The sequence below is a fragment of the Ambystoma mexicanum genome, chromosome 2q (assembly GCF_040938575.1).
Source record: "Ambystoma mexicanum isolate Mex_15411 chromosome 2q, UKY_AmexF1_1, whole genome shotgun sequence".
Taxonomy (NCBI): Eukaryota; Metazoa; Chordata; class Amphibia; order Caudata; family Ambystomatidae; genus Ambystoma; species Ambystoma mexicanum.
The window spans coordinates 732,320,596-732,334,873 of NC_090924.1; the positions used below are offsets into that span (position 1 = coordinate 732,320,596).

Genomic DNA, 14,278 nt, shown 5'->3' on the forward strand with positions numbered 1-14,278 from the left:
AGGGAAGGGGTGGATTGGAGGGGAGTGGAACATATGCAAAATCTACATTTCCAGGTGCATGTGATAGGATGTGGAGAGAGAGAGACAATCAAGAAACAAAACATTCAAAAACTCAACTTCTCGGACCATGGTCCGACAGACCGTCAACTTGACATCAGATGACCTTGTGGCATAGGCTATTCACGGCAAAGGCATTACCCCCACTCTCCCGGGGCAACTCTCAGTCACAAAGACTGTAGAGCCATCCTTGTCCTTTAGCTAGCCTCTTCCCATCTTCTCCATATTTTGTCCGCTTTTTGCGGGCAACCCCTTGCCCTGTACACTCTATGGTCCATTATAGCGCATATGTCCACATCCGTGACCCACTGTTCAAAGCTTGGCGTACGTTCCGATCCCCACACTTGCGCAGTATTTCGCCTGAGAACTGCCATCGCAGTCGACCAGAACAATTTCTCATAACGGGAAAGGTCAGTGTCACTGGAGATCCCAGGAGAAGGAGTTTTGGGCATCTCTGTATCTCTTTACCTATAACGCTAGACAGTTTATCACAGCATCTCTGCCAGAGCCGCTGTATCTTACTACATGCCCACAAAATATGGAAAAAGGTACCTTCTTCGCTTTTGCATCGTAGGCATCGTGCGTCTGAGGATTTGCCCCAGCGGAAGAGAGCCGCTCTTGGGTAATAGGTGCGGTGCAGGATCTTCAGTTGGACCAGTCTAAGTCTTGAGGAGATGGTTGTTTCTAGCGAGTACATCAGGGCCTCCACCCAGTCCTCCGGTTGAAGGGGACCCACATCCCGTTCCCACGTTGCCTTCAAGCTGGTTAGTTCCGGTGTCGCAAAGGATGTTCTCACATTGTACATGGTAGAGGTGACTTTCCAGTCCACCCGGTCCAAAACTATGTTTCTCTCTAATGGGGAGCTTTCCAGCATGTCTTGTGTTGTGTCTATGGGTCGTCCAAGCGTGTTTCAGCTGCATGTAGTGGTACCTCTCTGTGTCTGGGAGGGAGAACTTTTCTTGCAGTGTCTCGAATGGTACCAGGTTGTCTTCATGAACCACATCTCCTATACTGGCGATTCCTCGCTGGACCCATTCAGGCCATCTGGGCAGCTTTCGTATTTCGGGAAGATTGCAGTTGTTCCATAGGGGTTGTGCCAGCGTTAGCTTCCCGCCCCATCCTAGGTACCGATGTGTTTCCTTCCATATTCTCACTATATGCGTTGCCATATTCAGGCCTCCATTTAGATGCTCTAGAGGCGTGGTTGTGGCATTACAGATGAGACCCTTGATATGTGGGAGGCTTCCGTCTCCGTGGAGCATATCATTTACTACTGCCATCTGGCTGGCCCAGTAATGACTGTATCCTGGGCAGTCCAATCCCTCCTTCCCAGATAGACCTTTGGACCGTGGCGAGAGAGCAATTCGTGGGTGTCCTCCCCCCACCCCCCCAATAGCAGCTTCCGAAGGGTGCACTCTATTTTGTGAAATTCTCGCAGGTGAATATATAATGGCGCATTTTGCAGGATATATAAGAATTTAGGAAGGGCTATCATTTTGAACAGGGCCGCTCTGCCCATCTGCGTTAGTGGCAAGGAGATCCAATGGCGAGTATCTTCTGCAAATCTTATTATAAGGGGGGAGAGATTCAGGATTGTGTATTCAGTCAATTGCTTCTTGATACAAATCCCCAGATACTTGAACTGTTCCCTTTCGATCTGGTAAGGACCAGCCGCCAAGTTTGCCAATGAGGTGTCCCCTAACGGGAAGAGGATGGATTTGGACCAGCTCACTTGTAATCAGTTGAATGCCTCATATTGCTCTAACAGGTGCATGACTCTGGGGCAGGAATTGCTCGGGTCTTTCAGATATATGAGAAGGTTGTCTGCATAGAGAGATATTCTGTCTTCCCAGGTCTCGGGCCAACAGAAGCCTTCCCAGGTTGGCATGTTTCGCAAGAGGATTGCCAGTGGTTCGATGGCGATTGCAAAAATCATGGCCGACAACGGGCAGCCCTGTCTCGTGCCCCTCCCGAGGTTGAAGAGGTCCGAACGCCAGCCATTGACTCTGGTCCTGGCCACCGGGGATTCGTACAACAGGCGCACCCACTTCGTAAAGTTCTCACCGAAGCCCATGCGTTGCATTATGGTCCAGATGGCCTCCCATTTCACCGAAGCGAAGGCCTTTTCGAAGTCAATTGCTAGCAGGGCTAGCGGGCCCTGTATGCTGATGGCCCTTTCCAGGGCCGAATATAGCCTGCAGAGGTTCATACGTGTTGATCTCTGTGGCATGAAGCCGCACTGGTCCGGATGTATCAGGGTGGGAATAACCTGTTGCAGGCGGTCCGCAAGTAATTTCGCCAGAATTTTGTTTTCGCTATTGATGAGTGAGATAGGCCTATATGAACTGCATCTTTCCGGGGGCTTGTCCGGCTTGGGTATTACTATTATTGTTGCTTCTCGCAGATCTGGTGGGAGAATGCCCTCTTCTAGCGCATGTTGGTACATTTGGAGTAGTTGGGGGGGGGGGCCACCACATTGGTCCCCACCTTTCGCCATAGCTCAACCGGGAAGTCGTTGGGTCCTGGGGATTTACCGGTTTGGAGGCCCGACATGGCACTTAGGATCTCCTCTTCGGTGATCTCCCTCTCCCTCTCCAGCAGTTGCAGTTGCGTCTCCGTTACGGTGGGGATGTTAATTTGGTCCATGATCGTGACGTCCATCTGTGTCGTGGGTTTTCTGTACAACTTAGCGTAATATTCCGCGAGCCTTGGCTTATTTCGTGATCGGTCACCCCTGCATTCGGCCCTCCTGTCTCGAGCCTTTGGACATGACTGCGTCCCTGCTCCTTCCTTTCCAGCCAAGCCAGCATCTTGCCAGCCTTGTCACCTGTTTCATAAATTCTTGCCCGCATTGCAGTATGCGCTTGTTTCGCATTGTCCATCGCTATGTTTTACAGCCTTTTCTGTGCCAGTAGCAACGTCCGATTTGAGGCCGGTGTGTCCTCGATTATGTGCCTCTCCTCTGCCTGCTTGACCTGTTGTTCGGCTTCAAGAGTCTTGCTCCAGTGCTGTCTTTTTTTCGCGGTCGTCCACGATATCAGTTCACCCCTTAACACCGTCTTGTAGGCCTCCCACAGTGTTCCTGGGTTAATTGCTGTCTGTGTGTTGAGCTCGAAGTATGTATTGGTCGTCTCCTGTAGCTTGTCCACAAGCTCAGGGCTACCCGGGTAGTAGCTATTTAGGCGCCAGCTCGACGGTGGAATCCGCCTGGATGTTTTGAGTGTCAGTTCTAACAGGGAGTGGTCGGAGATGCCTCGGGGAAGAATGTTTATTTCTTCGCCCTATGTAGATCAGTTGCTGGGATGAAGAAATAATCTAGCCTGGAGAGCAAGGCATATGTGCCCCTGAGTGGAAGGAGTAGGCTCTTGTGGCCTGGTGGAGTTCTCTCCACACATCGCATAGGCCTAGTGCATTGGCAAACGTGGCAAGTCTGGTGGGAACATTGGGGTTTCTATTCCTCAAGTGTGATCTGTCAAGGGTTACGTTCATGACTTCATTAAAGTCACCTCCCAGTTTCATGAGGTTAGATGTGTCGTTCGCGATTAACTGGGCAATGTCAGTAAGCAGCAGCTCTAGCAGGGTTGGGGGTGCATAGGTAGCTATCGGACCAATGGAGTGATCCCATAGCTTGCCTGTCGTGTACACGTATCTGCCGCCTGTGTCATGGGTTACCGTCGTGAGGTGGAAGGGGAGGTTTTTGTGTACCAGGATCATGACCCCTCTTGAGCCCTTCGTGAAACCTGAGTGGAGTGCCAGCTTGTAGTTTGTGCGTCTGAATAGGGAACCGTCTGATTCCGCGAGTGGGTCTCAGACAGGAACACTGTCAGCCCCCTGGCTGTTGAGAAATTGCTGCACCAGCCGACGCTTGACTGCATTGCCCAGCCCATTAACGTTCCAAGTCATGAGCCTCAGTGTTCTGAGAGCGTTGCTACTACCGCTATGTGATGCCATGGGCGCTTGTGATGGTCACTGCCTGTGTTGCCACTGACGGTGTTATACGCCAGCTGCGGATATGCCCGTAGGCGAACTCTGTCTTATCTAGCCTTATCATTTTATGCGTTTGACGGGCCGTGTCTGTAACTAAACTTAACAAATCCCCAACTCCCCTCCCCATAATCCTCCCAACCAGAAGCATCGGTCGCCCGAACAAAAAATCACTGGTGTCAACTGGACACCTTACATGCGTTTAACTTAACTTCAAGTACAGGTGGCCTCCCCGGGGGAGAGAGCCCTCTCTTGGGTTGGTGGCTAGGGGGGAACCGCCACAAATAATACCCGTGGAGATTGTTGCACTATCGGGAGGGGCTTCTCCTTGTGACGCGGTCTTGGGGCATACCGCGACCGCATCAGGTACCTGTGTGTGTAGCCTACTGTTGCGAGTGTGTGTGTAGACAGAATAAAACGTAGCTCAACCTGGGTGACCCAACGGGACCTCGGGCATCTGGCAGGCCTCTGGGCAGTGGTCAGCCCCCCTGATCTTCCGGTGGGTCCTGCGCTGGTGCTTGGCGGGCCTTGCGCTGTTGGTCTGGTGGAGGCCTTCGGTTCCTCCCCTGTTGTCGCGGGGGATCGACCAGTCTCAGTCTGTTTTGTTCAGCCCAGCGCCAAGCCTCCTTGGAATCCTTGAAATAGAGTTGCGCTGGGAAGAGTAGGCCATACTTCACCCCCATTGTTTGCAGTTGTTTTTTGAGGTGGAAAGCTCGCCCATGCCTCCCAGCCGCTCCGGCACCTCTTCCCCGTCTGGCTCGCAGGTTTGCCTCACACGCTGGGCCGCACGGGAAGGGCGCCCCTCGTTCTCGAGTATCAGTGCTGTCGGCGGGGGTCGCGGCATCCCACGCGGGTGGATACGCGCTCTGCTCTCACCTGCGCAGTGGTCCGCTGTAGTCCGCCCGTTGGGAGGGACACCGCCCCGCCGGGACCACTCTCTTCCTCCGGTGTGGACTGCGGAACAGTAACAGGCTGGATTCTGATGCAGCAGGGACTCACTTCAGGGTGTTCGTCCGTGTGCGCCGGCGGCCATTTTGGAAGCTGGATGTCAATCGCCTCGAAACTTCTTGTGGTCGTATCTCTTGGAATCGGCTGCGGTTTCCTATGCTCTACGCCTCGTTTGTGCCCAAGGGTATCCGACACCCTACGGGGTTGTTATCAGCTCTTATGTCGTCAAATTTGAGGCGATTTTATCAGGATATTTGCTGCAGTCGCGGGAGCCGAGGAGACTTATGTCCTTCTCATCCCGCGGCTACCCACGCCCCCCTCGAGAAAAGAATCTTGATACATAACCAATTTGGATTCCGGAAATCCTGCTTGACGTTCGATATTTTGATGCTACTTGCAACGTTGGTATAATCTGCCTGGTACGTACGAAAAAACCCTGTGTTCGTGGCATTCATAGAATTTTGCGCTGCGTTTGCGTTTGACAGTGTGTGAAGAGCCACTCTTTGGCCTGCATAGAGGGCTACTAAACATTATCACTACTCTATGCAGAGATACTTTTGTGCAAGTAAGAATTGATTACACAGCACCCTCACCACATCAATGAACACCTCTAGTGGTTTAAAACACGGGTGTGTACTTGCCAACCTTTTGTTTAACTTCTATATTGCCAATTTACAGTTAACGTTGTCTAGGAAATGTACCCCCTAAATTGCGTTATGTTCCTTTTTACTGGATTGGCTATGCCGCTGATATAGCACTCAACCTTACTTCAGCTGGTTTACAAGATTTTCTGACCCTTCTTCACATTTTTTTCGACAGAGTGCTCTAGTACTGAATCTTAATAAAACCAGGGCAATTTCCTTCTTGGGTCCCAAGAGCCTCCGAAGGAATAGAGATGCACGCTAAAGAATTGTCTGAATATAAATATCTAGGCGTCCTTTTTGACTCCAGGCTTAATTGTTGGGCCCACATTGATCAGCAGGAGAGGGAACTCCAACAGCAAGTTGGGGCACTCACCAGATTTGCCAGTACCCACACCGGATACACGCTTGCTACGATCAGGACAGTATATTAAACGAAGATTCTACCAAAGTTGGCATGTGGGGGCCTGGTGTGGGCATGTGACAAGAGTATGCAGTAATGAAAATGGCAAATTTCTGTTTGAGAACTATGTTCCATTTTCCACAAACAACCTCCCCATAGTACATCTGCTGGGAGCTTAACCTTGCATCCATTTGATTGTCATAAAGAAACAACAAGGGTCCTATTTTAAAAAGATTGCTGGACCAAAATGAGGTATGGAAATCTGCTTTTGCAGAAACATGTAAAAAGTTGGTGGCAAAAAATGTGTTGAGGCCGGTGCAAAAATTTGGTGGGTACAAGGGATTCTTACATATGGCCAGTCCGCCCTGACTTTTCAAATAAACAGTTGAACATACATATTCAAAATCTTGATAGAGAACAGACATAGATGGACCTGGCAACAAAATGTAATAGCAAAGAATATATTAACACGCAAAGTCTGGGTCGCCCCATGGGGACTGATGATTATGATTTTCCGAATTTGAAAATTTGAGAGCTATACATGTCAAATTCAACATGGTTGAGACATGGGACAGACTTGGCACTGGTATGGGTATTCTTAAAGAAGAACTGACCTGCCGCTGCGAGTATTGAAACAGCAAAGCATTTACTCTGCTTCTGCTCCAAGTTCACTGAAGATGGAAGGAGAGCACGACTAGCAATGGGACGATATTTACAGGAAGACGCAGATGTCCTCTGGCAGACCTACCTTGAGGGCAGTGACATCCCCCTGATACACCATCTGACTATGCTATGATGGATAATAAAAACTGAATTGGTAACATTGGTTATACTTGCAGACCACAGTGATTTGTGGAGCATTGAGAGTCTGACAATTTTGGAGTCTAGATGTGATTTTTGTTTTGATTTCTTTTTGTCTTTTTAAAAAGCCAATATAACTGGCTGTATTATAATAAAAAATATAATGTAAGAAAGTATGCGCTTCAGCACACAAAAAAGGTATTTAACGCCCTAAAGAAATGCAAAGAAGCCTTCAACAAACCTTGAAGATAAAAGCTTTGGATTCGGAATGGATAAGGCTCGAGACTGGCACCACATGTTAAAACCATAGACCAGAGCTTCTCCTTTCTTCTAAGGCCCGTTCATCACATCATGCTCTACTGGCCCTGGCCGTCCTCACTGTAATACTCTCAAGCCTTGGCTATGTCAACAGCCTTTTTCTTGGCTTGCTGGACTATCTGCTATGCAGTAAACAGAGTAGAAAATTCAGTAGCCAATCTCCTGAGATAAGAGATTTTAGCCCATCATCCATTCATTCTGGACCGTTCGTTCTTCCCAATGAAACTCTGCATACACATCAAATCCCTTTACATCTCTCACAGCGCCTTCCATAGCAGGGTCTTGGAAGTGACTGTGAAGTTGATCTATAAGTGCCTGACTGGCAATCTGGTAGTGCAGCTCTAGTAACATTATGGCACGTCAACAATGAATGCCAAGGATGTGTCTTTTCTGCAGTCCTATCATTCAATCTAAGGTACTCTGTACAATGTGACTGTGCACATTGGATTACCATGTGGCTTTGAGGAAACCCTGCTTTCACTCTGGAGGCTAGCCCAAACAGTCTGGTTCCAACCTTCACATTGACATGGAACGCCTAGTTCTTTCCTTGAGCACAAACCGAACAGAATGCATTTCATAATCACAACCTCTAAAATCATTGCAGGACTCAACCAAAGACAGCCAGGAAACTGTGGCCTGACAAACATACTCTTTCCTTGTGGTTGCCCTTCCCAACTAACCCACTCAGCGTGTCTTCTTTTCAACTTAAACTAGATACGCAGTTGGCCACATTTTTCTCCTGATCTGTACTCTTCCCCTCTCCCTCACAAATCTCCCAATCTCATTTCTCTCTCCCTTATTTCTTCAAGAACTCTACATGCCCACAAAGCAGTCCTTTTGCTATTAAAGTAATTTTACATTACAGCACACAAACCCACACCGGAAGAAATGTTATTGTGTGGGGATCAGCCATTTGAGAAGACAGTTAGAAGGAAGGAAGGTGAATGTGCCATTGTGTACATACAAGCTGTGAACAGAAGTTCAGTCCATTTGTAGTCTGTAACCCCATTTGTCACATAGATCATTGAATCACAAAATTGACATTTAGGGGCTGGCTACAGGCACAAAGGAGCCTCGATGCAGACTTGAATATCGGCATACTCGCAACACTCATTTAGCCAAATTTGCTCAGTGAACATGTGATGGAGGGATGTGATATGTTCACAACCCATATATGGGTGCTGAAAATGCATTTCCATTTGAGAGCTGGAAATATAAAATTAGAACATAAATGTTCATGTAAAAATTAGGCTTTCCATTTGGAGCATGGAAATGGTGTCGGAGGTCTGGAAAGAACGCTGGTAGCATTGTGCATTCACTGGTGTTCAGTCTCTGACAGAGGAAACAAGGTGCAAATTAAGGCATTGCAGGCCAGTCGAAGAGCATCTCTTCAAGAATCGGGGATGTAACTTCCAATGCAACAGACATCCCCTCCTGGTGCCCTGCATGCACTCTGCAATAAAAGTTAACAACAACCCAAAAGGTGCTGCTGCCATTTCACAGGAAGGCCCATCATAATGCCTAGAAAATGACAGTCTCAGCCTGGCACTTTTTGTATGCAATAGAACATGCATCCAAATTAAAGTAATTGCCCCCAAAAGTTGTTGGCATTGCACAAGTAACCCCTGCATAGCACTTTGAATGTATATATGTAATACTTTATTTTGTAGCGCTTTCACCAAAGTGCTGCACCTAGAACATTTTTATAATAATCCCCCCTTCAAAATCTGTACACATTTATTGACATTTGAAGAATGAAAGGCTAAATTGGCCTTAACAGGGTTCAAACCTGTGACCAGCAGATCCCACAGATCTCACAATCCAGCACTCAACCCTCTGAGCTATCTTACCGATATGAAGGCCAGTGGAGCTGGGGTTATAGCACATCATTTTTTCAGACACCTGCTTTGAATAAGGCAGAAAAATCTCTGAAATCTGTGTGAGAAGGTGAAAGAAGACAGCAGGCTGCCTATTAAGTCCTGGTGTATAGATTTTCCAATGCACTGAAACGGTTAGTCTTAAAAGTCACTGACAAAACAGTTGTGCTGTCGATGCTGCATCTGAGTTTCATTGATAACACAGTTATGCGTAAGCATGCAGAGGAATTGTTAAGCTCCAAGGCCATACGTATCATGAAGGGAGCTAGCAGTGCTACCAGAGCATTCCATATTAAAGATGGAAAAGACCAGAGGCAGTGATATGACATACCAACCTTCAGAGGAGGAAACCGGGTCCATAGCACATGAATTGCAAGTGATGTGTCACCGGAAACACATTTCAAATAAAGTCTGAGTGGGTGCAGACAGTGTTTAAAGGAAAAAAGGAAAGGGGTGACCATTCCTTGCAGACCATAGCAGGGGAATGGGGATAGTTGTCTTTTTGGTCCATGGTCCTCATTTCAGTGAAGTGTCCCTTGAAGATCAGGATTGTCAGATCTTTCCTGAATCATAGGAGGGAGGGAGTCACTCATTTTAGCAGGCAGGTTGTCTGAGCGTGAGAGTATAGCAGTAGAATACTTGTTTTCTGGTCTTTTCTTTGCACTTAGTTTCAGTCTGATGATGGCTTTGCGCCTGGTGTTGCTTTGACAACCTAAGATGCGAGTCTTTTCAACCTAGTATGATGGTGTCTTGGATATTAGAGCTTTGTAGGGGGGGTACGGCTGTCTTGAAGGTAATGCAAGCTTAGAAGCGTAACTGGTGTAGTCTCTTGAGGATTGGGGAAATGTACTGAAAGATCTGTGATGAGGCATGCTGCATTGTGCTGAACAGCCTTCTGAGGGGACCGAGAAGTGTTTGGGACACCTTCCAGGAGTGCGTTGCCATCATGCAGGCAGGTGGGAGAGCACCAGGACTTGGACAATGGATCTGAAGCCTGGGATGAAGGGTTTGATTTGGCACAGGAGTGAGATGGTACGGAAAGCTCAGAAAATGTTGGGGGGGGGGAGAGTGTGTGTTTCAGATGATCCTGAGCTGTGACTGAAAAAGGATGGATGGTGGGTGTCTGAATCTACCGTCCAAAGTTATGAGTAACTTCAACCTGTAAATAATCCTATACATTAAGCAGCATGTATAGAAGTAATCTTTCTCTGTGAAGAGTGAAACTTTAAATAGAAGTCCTTCTTTTCAGCACAAAGAATTATTTGTATACCTTGAGTAGTTCTTTGAACAGAAAGGCGTACTTGTGTATCTGCCTATCTCAGTCACATACAGTATTTTTTCTTGTTGCTGTAATCAGGTAATGCGTGGAAGAGGAGCAGCAAGTCAGATGGGCCGAGGACGTATTATGCCAAATAAACAGAATCTGCGCGTTGTGGAATGCAAACCACAGCCATGTACTGTGTCACTTGAAGGGCTTTCTTCATCAACCACTGATTTTCAACTGCAAAGCCTGCTAATGTCAGTAGGACCCATTGAGGTAGGCCTTATTTATTAGTGTTTTTGGTTTAAACAATCTTAAAAGCATGTAAGAAAAGAATCAAAGCATCAAATAATGTAGATTGACAGTTATTGAAACCTTATACAGATCATAGGCATGCATGCCCAACACATTGATCATTAAAATGATGTGGTTGTTTTTAAGAGATAAATGATTCCTTTCCCTAGTTTCAGTACAGGGGCACCTATACAACACTAGTCCTCCTAGAGTCTCAACAAACAAGCTTTCTCCATGGGCAATTTGACCATGCAATCCAAGATATTGGTTAGACTTTTCAGGATTACTGTGGCTGTACAATCAGACCTAAGATTCAGAGTAGTCTGTTACTTTCCCAAAGAATCCTAGACGATGGCGTTGTTCTCTAGCTGTAACATTTCTGGCACCCATAACTTCCCCAGAATCTCACAAATTCAAATTAAATTCCAAAAATATGTGATGTTGATGTAGGCAGGACACAATGAACCGATATTTGTAAAGGGATCATTGGACTGGAATAGCACTTGGAACGTAAATATGTAAAAATCTAGGATGCACACCTTTTTTTTTTTAAGGACATCTGATCCCACGGATACTTGGACATCAATGTGTTTCATTCCACTGTGATCTTTTGTGTTAGTGCTTTTGTACTGTACCAAATAGCCACAATGGTAGTTTCAAAGCGTCATTCTTTATCCATAGCATATTGTACGCACGCCTGGGGAACCTAGAACTTGGTCTGCTAAATAGAAGAGCATGAAAAAGAGCAAAGAAAGAGGCAGTGAAGGGAGGGAATGATGTCAATGCAGGGCGGGAGTTGAGCAGAAGGGAAATGCTTCATATTAGTAAGAATGAGTGTCCTTCCAAAATCTTTTAGAGTGACGACTTAGAAATGTACGTGTTGAGTTAATATCTACTCATTGGGATTCCAAAACATTTAGTGTATTATAAGAAAGAAATCTGTAACGTTGGGTCATGAGGTACTCAAGCATGCTCTGAGAATACTGTCTGGCATGTAGGCTTAAAATACTAAGGGTGTTCATTGTAGCGCGGGTAAGTTGCCAGATAAAATTCTGGGACTGCCAAGCTAACTTGAGAAAGTGACTTTGTTCAAAAGTAGTACGTGAGAAGGTGAATATTATTGGTAACAAAAGACATGGGAGTTGAGCACGCTGAATTGAGGAAGGAAGCTGGTTTGTGACTGGCCCCTAGATGCAAGATAACAATGCCTTCTTTTTCTACTAAAGTTGCCTTATGAATCGATGCCTTAATACAGAGGACAAGATGCCTGTGGGACTCTGACTAGATGTGCGAGCTATGCCTTGCATTCTAACTTTTAGTTGGGGATATGGAAATGTAATTATGAAACCTACGGAAACCGTATCTGAGCGTATCCAATGATCAACATAATCCTTATTTACATTATTATCTGGCATTACTATTTGGAAGCATTCCATGCTCTCCCAGAGTAGAGCATCAAAGAGAAAGCTTTGTACACAGTAACCTCGACAGTATAGTTCCTTAGTCCATTGTATACAATGAGCAGGCAGTACCTCAGTCCTCGCCTGTGTAGCTGGCTACTTTATTAAAACAGTTGTTAGTTTCAGACTTCATGATGGAGTAGTCCACTTCCTTGCAGACAGGAGAGCTTGAAAGTCATTGAACAAAAGATTGACAGAGCCAGTTTAATTTGGTGCATGTAGTTTATTGGTCAGACTAAAACACCACCAAGCAGTGCATAAAACAAGGCAAGTGTACAAATAATAACATAAATTGAAGAATAAAAATATATCCAAGAATTCTCCAGAATTGGATCTTTCATCGGTTCACATGCTGTTGGAATATTCCCTGTCGTCAGGCTGGGAATCCTCTGTAACATTAAAAGCAGTTTTTACATTTCAATTTTAAAACTGCTGTCACTTTAGTGCTATTTTTGGGTCACATTGCCCCCACAGCCATGCCCTCTTTAGCTCTCCCCCTAGGGGCCATCGTCCGATTTTTAACCACATCTTCAGTGTTGGCAGTCCTCAAAAGGTCTCATCTTTCGATGATTTGATCAATAGTTCTTGTTTTCCCGACTATTCTTCTACATGTTGAGATGTTCCGAGCTTTAACATACGCGTTGGTGGTCTTTTTTTGACTTTTCTTCACCTCCTGAAGGCTATTTTAACTTACACAGTTGAGGCCCTTGGTGTGTCCATTGACTCTATGGCAGAACCAGAAAAGAAAAGCCTGTTCCACTTATCTCAAAAATGCCTACATTGAAGACCATCACAGTGACTGTACCAGGACCACAACATCAGCAACTGCTACATTATTCCCTCTTTCACTAATAAGAGGCTCAAGGACCATCACAGATTGGTGGCTTGGTTGGACGAAGGTGCTATGGCCTCTGATTCAGCCTCTGTCTGGAGCCAAAACTCTCTCCATCAAAGCAGACTCCTGAAGCGTGCTGCCTCTTACAAGAGGTTCTGGTCCCACGAGGAACCTTCCTGTGGAAAATGGATAAAAAAAAGGGCATGTCACCCAGGCTCGTGCTGTGCCTCATCGACGACCACGTTGACGACATAGTCAACAGCACCATCATTGATGGCCTTGATTACTAAGTCCTCTTCCGTGACTTCTGCTGGCCTGTCTACGACCAAGAAGCATCTATGGACTACTTCCTCTACCAGGTTGATGCCTCTTACATTGACGGCCCAGAAACTAGTCCTACTCTTATCAGGGAATTCCCTATGTGGTCTAAAGATCCCCTTCCAAGTTCAGCCAAGAAAATGGCACCAATGGTAATCCTGGACGTCCGCTTTCCAAGATTAATCGTCACAGTTCAAAGACTAGGTTGACAACTTCTTTGACAACTTGACTGTTTAAGACCTCTGCAGTACATTTGGTATAATTGATTTGATTTGCTAGGTTATTTATAACACCCTCAATACCCAAAGGTTTCTAATTGTCAAGATGCTTCTTTTTGGGTTGTTGCTTTCCACTTGACAACCACCCTCCTACTACATTTACCATAGGAATAATCCCCTTTGTTCCACAGTATACTACTACTTAAACCAACTTCAATGTGACATCCACTGACCATTTATGGGCACTACAGTTGAGGTACTTTTGCTTCTTATACAATTTTGTACTTCAGAATTATTAGGCCTACAAAGACGAGACTCTTCGAGCTCTACAGGTAGGCAAGGCACTCTTCTTTGCTGTACTCCAAGAAAAGGGCAGCCTCTTCGCGTCTTCTGTCTGCCTTACTGCCACAAGTATAACCTGCTTCTGCTCCAAGACGGACTTTCTCTCAACTTCAGCAGTCTTAAACATTGCATGTTATCTTGTGCGTAACTCTTTTAAAAGCACCCAGCTCCCTACCCCAGCTTTGTTCACACCTTCTCGATTCCAGTAACTACCCTGAAGTTGTATTGTCACTCTTCCAGCTCCGGGTAACAATGCCACACATGTATCAGAGGACAATGGACCATTAAGAACCTCACAGATCACATGGATAGTTCTTAATAGGATTGGTTTCACTATGGAATGGGTTCTCCTCTTGGCTTGGGTGATGCGTGTTCTTCTAGTCAATACAACAACTTCTGAACGTAAAGAAGAAATGTTCCAAATACTGAAAGGTTCAGTCTTCAAAGGAAAAACCGTTTATACGCAACCACTCTTTCATGTAGATTTTTAACTTTAAAGAGATACCAGTGATTGGATTCCT

The 14,278-nt window shown here is 46.1% G+C and overlaps 1 protein-coding gene across 6 annotated transcripts in view; it reads left to right on the forward strand.

Annotated features, from left to right (window-relative positions):
- The window catches only part of RBM33 (RNA binding motif protein 33), a 1,526,085-nt gene that overhangs the window by 1,207,939 nt on the left and 303,868 nt on the right, over positions 1-14,278 (forward strand). For 5 of the 6 annotated variants that reach the window (XR_011303311.1, XR_011303310.1, XM_069647953.1 and 2 more), the window contains one exon: positions 10,387-10,566. The exons of the other annotated variant lie outside the window; for it this stretch is intronic. Coding sequence is in view for 3 of the 5 variants with exons in the window: in XM_069647953.1 (XP_069504054.1) it covers positions 10,387-10,566 (180 nt within the window). In the remaining 2 variants the exon portion in view is untranslated. The remainder of the gene's footprint in view (positions 1-10,386; positions 10,567-14,278) is intronic. 6 annotated transcript variants of the gene reach the window in all.